This window comes from Melanerpes formicivorus, unplaced genomic scaffold, assembly GCF_026170545.1.
Source record: "Melanerpes formicivorus ecotype bairdi unplaced genomic scaffold, bMelFor1.0.p_v2 SCAF_85, whole genome shotgun sequence".
Taxonomy (NCBI): Eukaryota; Metazoa; Chordata; class Aves; order Piciformes; family Picidae; genus Melanerpes; species Melanerpes formicivorus.
In genome coordinates, this window is record NW_027142437.1 from 505,466 (window position 1) to 512,281 (window position 6,816).

Below are 6,816 nucleotides of genomic sequence, written 5' to 3' on the forward strand. Positions count from 1 at the left end.
CTGCCATGATACAGAATGGAGTTGATGGTCTATTCCTTTTGTTTCAGGTGCATAAAACCATGCTAGAGGTGACAAGATTTTTAAGGCCCAAGCCCTGGCTTGTCAAGGCTGGTTTGCCCTGTTCAATTTGCTCATTGTTTGTGCTCAGCATTAAGACTCCGACTGCAGCATTAACCTAGAGATTGACAGGATTTTGCTTGGTTGCTTTGTTGATGATTGCTTTTTCCCACCCTCCCCCCCCCCCATTTTGTGTTCCTTTCAGGAAAAAGAAACTCAAGACAGAGGCTGGAAAGAGGAAGCAGAGCTTCCCAGACAAGACCAAGACAGGGAAAGGCACGAGAAGCTGAAACGCTTTCACGAAATGCAGGCTTTAGAGGAGAGAGTTCAAAAACTTCCTGATGGTAAGGAAAGGGACAGCTGGAGGCTGGAAGATGCTGCATGGAATACTAATCATGGGAGGCTGATGGCTTCTTGTGAGAAGAGCCAAAGTGATTTTGCAGAGATCACTACAGTGGAAAATGATTTGCAGTTGTGTTATGCAAAGAGAATCCGAAAGGAATCCGGGGCATAGAAGAAATCTGTGGCCTCTCCTCAGCTGTGATTAAGCTGTAAGCAGCCACACAGGAAAAAGCTGTCCACTAAAAAATGCTGAAGCCAGGGAGGTTTTGCCTTGCAAAACAAGGATGACACAGCAGGCAAATGCTGATGTTATCTCAGGCTTGCTCGATTTCATTGAGGTGAGCAGCAGATTCTTACTATCATACTATCATAGTATCATAGTATCAGTCAGGGTTGGAAGGGACCACAAGGATCAGCTAGTTCCAACCCCCCTGCCATGGGCAGGGACACCCCACACTAGATCAGCCTGGCCAGAGCCTCAGCCAGCCTGGCCTTAAACACCTCCAGGGACAGGGCCTCAACCACCTCCCTGGACAACCCATTCCAGGGCTTCACCACTCTCATGGGGAAGAACTTCCTCCTCCCCTCCAGCCTGAATCTCCCCACCTCCAGCTTCATTCCATTCCCCCTAGTCCTATCACTACCTGAGAGCCTGAGAAGTCCCTCCCCAGCCTTTCTGTAGCCCCCTTCAGATACTGGAAGGCCACAATGAGGTCACCTGGGAGCCTTCTCTTCTCCAGACTGAACAGCCCCAACTCCTTCAGTCTGTCCTCATAGGAGAGGTGCTCCAGCCCTCTGCTCATCCTCCTGGCCCTTCTCTGGACACCTTCCAGCACCTCCACATCCCTCTTGTCATAGGGGCTCCAGAACTGGAGGCAGTACTCCAGGTGGGGTCTCCCCAGAGCTGAGCAGAGGGGGAGAATCACCTCCCTTGCCCTGCTGGCCACACTTCTCCTGATGCAGCCCAGGATCTGATTGGCTTTGCAGGCTGCAAGTGCACACTGAGAGCTCCTGTTGAGCTTCTCCTCCCCCAGCACCCCCAAGGCTCTCTCCTCAGGGCTGCTTTCCAGCCAGTCCCTGCCCAGCCTGGATTTGTGCCTGGGATTGCCTCCACCCAGATGCAGGACCCTGCCCTTGCACTTGTTGAACCTCATGAGGTTGGCTTGTGCCCACCTCTCCAGCCTGTCCAGGTCCCTCTGGATGGCCTCCCTTCCCTCCAGCTGTCTGCTGCACCACACAGCTTGGTGTCATCAGCAAACCTGCTGAGGGTGCACTCAATGCCACTGTCCATGGCACCCACAAAGATGTTGAACAAGCCTGGTCCCAGGGCTGATCCCTGAGGGACTCTGCTTGTCCCTGGCCTCCACTGGGACATGGAGCCATTGACAGCCACTCTTTGGGTGCGGCCATCAAGCCAGTTCCTTATCCATCTAGTGGTCACTCATCACACCCATGTGTCACCAGCCTGGAGACCAGGATGTGGTGTGGGACAGTGTCGAAGGCTGTGCTCAGCTCCAGGTAAATGACATCAGTTGCTCTTCCCCTCAGCTATTAATTTTGTCACCTGCTCATAGAAGGCCACCAGGTTGGTCAGGCAGGATCTGCCCTTGGCAAAGCCATGCTGACTGTTCCCAATCACCTCTTCACTATTCTTCTGAGTCAGTAGTGCCTCCAGGAGGATCTGCTCCATGATCTTTCTATTGCAGAACAACCCTGCAGTCAGTGGCCTGGTTTGTTTTTCAGTACTCCCCTTTTATCCTTTGAGATGGTTTCTGTTTTCCCTTGTGGTTATCTGAATCAGTTGGGGGGCTATCTGAGAAATGTTACTTTCCAGTGTTATATTTGTATGTTGTGTTTGGGAGGGGGGGTTAAATCATTTGGTTTGCACAGCATCTTAATCTAAAGTGTTTTAGCTGCATCCTGAGGTCTCTTCCAACCTTAGTGATTCTGTGATATGTTAACATACTCTTTCAGTGATTAGAGTTAATGGGCAGTAACACTTAGAATCATACAATTGTCAGGGTTTGAAGGGACCTCATGGATCAGCCACTTCCAACCCCTCACACCAGATCAGGTCGTTCAGAGCCACATCCAGCCTGGCCTTCAGCACTTCCAGGGATGAGGTTTCTATCACCTCCCTGGGCAACCTGTGCCAGTCTCTCACCACCCTCATGGGGAAGAACTTCTTCCTGTTACTCATTCTAGATGACAAGGAGAAATTCTAAAAGGCAGCCCACAAAGCCGATCAGATCCTGGGCTGCAGCAGGAGAAGTGTGGCCAGCAGGGCAAGGGAGGTGATTCTCCCCCCTCTGCTCAGCTCTGGGGAGACCCCACCTGGAGTACTGCCTCCAGTTCTGGAGCCCCTATTACAAGAGGGATGTGGAGGTGCTGGAAGGTGTCCAGAGAAGGGCCACGAGGATGATCAGAGGGCTGGAGCTGCTCTGCTGTGAGGACAGACTGAAGGAGTTGGGGCTGTTCAGTCTGCAGAAGAGAAGGCTCTGAGGTGACCTAATTGTGGCCTTCCAGTATCTGAAGGGGGCCTACAGGAAGGCTGGGGAGGGACTGCTCAGGATCTCAGGGAGTGATAGGACCAGGGGGAATGGAATGAAGCTGGAGGTGGGGAGATTCAGGCTGGAGGTGAGGAGGAAGTTCTTCCCCATGAGAGTGGTGAAGCCCTGGAATGGGTTGTCCAGGGAGGTGGTTGAGGCCCTGTCCCTGGAGGTGTTTAAGCCCAGGCTGGCTGAGGCTCTGGCCAGGCTGATGTAGTGTGGGGTGTCCCTGGCCATGGCAGGGAGGTTGGAACTAGCTGATCCTTGTGGTCCCTTCCAACCCTGACTGATACTATGAGACTATGATACTATGATAAGGCTGCAGCTGCTTTCAGAGGAGAGTTCTATGCAAATAGGTTATGTAGGTTATGCCTACAGGAGCTTGTTAGAGACTCAGTGGCTTTTGCTTGCATGACTTGCAAAATAAGCTGCTGCTCTTTTTAAGTCATTTAAAAAACTCAAACCTTTTAAATAATAATAATAATAATAATAATAATAATAATAATAATAATAATAGTAGTAGTAATGGTTGATGGGTTGGACACGATGATCTTGAAGGTCTCTTCCAACCTGGTCTATTCTACTCTACTCTACTTCTATTGTATTCTTTCTATTCTATTCTATTCTATTCTATTCTATTCTATTCTATTCTATTCTATTCTATTCTATTCTATTCTATTCTGATTCTGAACCTTTCCTCCAGAGCCAGAAAGTGAAGAATATGCCAAAATGAGGGAAGAAAGCAGCTTCCTGCTGGATAAAGAAGAGAAAACAACGATGGAGACAGAACCCCACCGGCCTGGAGCAGGGAAAGGCAGCCCTGAAACGCTGGAAGAGCGGCGAAAAAGAGAGTTCCTGCTTGCCAAGATGCAAGAGATTGACAGAGAGACTCAGAATGCAACACACATGAAGCCTCCTTCCTCAGCTCCACGCAGGAAATCTGACTCCCTGGAGAGAAAAGACCAAACCAATCCTTTCTTTGATGCTCCTGGGAAGGTCGCTAATGGGTTTCCTGTAGATGATAGCCAGGGTGATGCCTCAAGGGCACAAGGGCAGAAGCAACGAAGTGTGAGGACCTCAGATTTAAGCAGTGAGCTAACATTTGGTAGCTATGTGCCTTCCTTTGGGAAGGGGTCGGGGAGGCCGAGTTGGCTCACCCAAAAAAGTGACCACCTGGAGGAAAACCTTAAGGCAAATGCAGATTTCGAGAGGAAGAAGGAGAAGAAATCCAATTTGATGGAGCAGCTCTTTGGAAGCAGTGCCACTACTGCCATCCTTGTCTCCAAAACTAACGACCCAGCACCTTTTGATGTCGACTGGAACTCAGGTAGTGCCATTTTTGCCACTAAAACCAGCAAAGCCAAGGTAAAAGAAGACAATGAGCTGCTTGGGGAAGGAAGGAGCCTACACAGGCACCGTCTGCAACACACTGCAACCAAGCTGGGAATTAAGACCCTTGGTTCTTTAGAAGATGAGATTGAAGAAGTGATCCTCAAATGATCTTATTTTTATATGGGTCCTCTGTAAATACTGGGGGAGGGGGATGGGGAAACCCCACCCTGGTTTTCCTGTAATATTTATTAGACACAGATCTGTAACATTCCAGATGTGTTGTAAAGCCTCATGAAGGAGTCACTGACATAAGTGAGTTGATGTAGAGAAGAAAGATGCACTTTGATAGAACAGCCTAATGTGTATGCAGGAAGGGAATGTCTAAACACACACCTTGCAGAGGTGGCAGTGACTCTGCCAGCAGAAAGACAGAGAAGGTGTCCTGAAGGACTTTGCTAGATGAGGTATGTGCTGGCTGGCCACTTTGGTCAGTCAGAGAAGACACCTTTGCCCTGACTTGGGCTCCAGATGGACTGTCACTGTTGCCATCTGGCACCACCTGGCTTGTGCAGCTGTGGCTTAGGGCCCCAGAGGCTTGGTAAGCACAGAGCTGGTAAGGATGCCATAGGAGTGGGAGGACTTGCAAAGGCTTGCATTGAATTGTGTCCTTCACCTGCACTGTCTTTCACACCCTTCATGCTCTCTCTCACTCTTGTGCTCTCACTCTCTTCCCCCTCACCCTTCTCTCACTCTCACTCCTGCCCTTTGCTTGTTCTCACACCAAATGTTTGTGACTTACTGGTGTGTGGTGGTGTGGTAAGTCAAATGACACCCTCCCAAGAGAGCATTTATTGATTGCAGAGTGAGTTGGCTAAGAAAGGTGGCAAGCTTTTATGTGGCAGCCCTGGCATTTGGGCTGCTGGAAGGGCATCTCTGGCTAGCCAGCTTAGGAAGTGTTGGGATTTCTTTCTTTCACCTGTAGGCTGCTCACAGTCCAGTGCTTTTTGTTTGGAGAACTTCTTCTAGGCCTCAGATGATCTTCTCTCTCAGGCATTTGAAGAGCCTCTTAACTGTGTCAAGAGAAGGCATGTGAAACAGCAGTGGCATGGAATGGAGAGAAGAGCCATACCCAGCACAAAGGCTCATGTAGGAAGAGCATAGTCTACACTGCACTTGTGTTAGCTTAGAAGAGCATCAACAGCCACACAACTAACTCAGGAAGAGCTGATCCCTTTGCTGCATAGGTTTCCTTTAGATCTTACTACCAGATTGGTCTGAATCCTCTCATGTCTCCAGGTTATATTTATTATAGAATGCCTTTTTGGTGGGGTTTTTGGCAATTCCTGGTTTTTCTATGTAAAATTCCAATCATTACTAAGTGGAGGGGTTTTCTAACAAAGCTGGTTTATTAAATGACTTGAGTAAAGTTTCTGTGTGTAGATCATCTTTAACACAAAATTCTGACTTTGTCTAACATGATACTGGGGTGGGGGGGTGGGGGGGGAAAGGGTGAAGGGAGGCTGGAAAGCAACATTGCCAGTGATGTTGTTCCCTGCCTGGTGCCATGGACACAAATGAAAGTGCTGGGGTCTACACATTGGCCACAACAACCCCAGGCAGTGCTACAGGCTGGGGACAGAGTGGCTGAGAGCAGCCAGGCAGAGAGGGACCTGGGGGGTACTGGTTGACAGTAGGCTGAACATGAGACAGCAGTGTGCCCAGGCAGCCAGGAGGGCCAATGGCATCCTGGCCTGCATCAGGAACAGTGTGGCCAGCAGGTGCAGGGAGGTCATTCTGCCCTGTACTCAGCACTGGTTAGGCCACACCTTGAGTCCTGTGTCCAGTTCTGGGCCCCTCAGTTGAAGAAAGATGTTGAGTTGCTGGAACGAGTCCAGAGAAGGGCAACAAAGCTGGGGAGGGGTTTGGAGCACAGCCCTGTGAGGAGAGGCTGAGGGAGCTGGGGTTGCTTAGCCTGGAGAAGAGGAGGCTCTCTACAACTACCTGAAGGGAGGTTGTAGACAGGCAGAGGTTGGTCTCTTCTCCCAGGCACCCAGCACCAGAACAAGAGGACACAGTCTCAAGCTGCACCAGGGGAGGTCCAGGCTGGGTGTTAAGACGAAGAAGAAGAGATTGGCCATTGGAATCACCATCCCTGAAGTGTTTAAAAAGAGCCTGGATGAGGCACTCAGTGCCATGGTTTAGTTGATTAGATGATGTTGTGGGATAGGTTGGACTTGATGATCACAGTATCACAGTATCACAGTATCACTAAGGTTGGAAGAGACCTCGAGGATCATCGAGTCCAACCTATCTACACAGACCCCATGACTAGGCCATGGCACCAAGTGCCAGGTCCAATCTCCTCTTGAACACCTAAGGTCTTTTCCATCCTGGTTAATTCTGTACTTAAAAAAAGGTAGGAATGAAGGATTTAGCAGAAGTATTGCAGAAACTAAGCTGAAGGTTACTCATTACTCAAACAACAGGTTTGGAAATGCCTCTCTGATGGGCTCCTTATGAGCCTAATTCAAAACAC

The 6,816-nt window shown here is 49.6% G+C and overlaps 1 protein-coding gene across 1 annotated transcript in view; it reads left to right on the forward strand.

Annotated features, from left to right (window-relative positions):
• LCA5 (lebercilin LCA5) overlaps positions 1-5,697 on the forward strand; it is a 22,016-nt gene extending 16,319 nt beyond the window's left edge. The window contains exons 2-3 of the mRNA XM_068165184.1: positions 263-401; positions 3,652-5,697. Coding sequence (XP_068021285.1) covers positions 263-401; positions 3,652-4,448 — 936 coding nt within the window. The 3' untranslated portion in view covers positions 4,449-5,697. The remainder of the gene's footprint in view (positions 1-262; positions 402-3,651) is intronic.
• Positions 5,698-6,816: the final 1,119 nt, after the last annotated feature.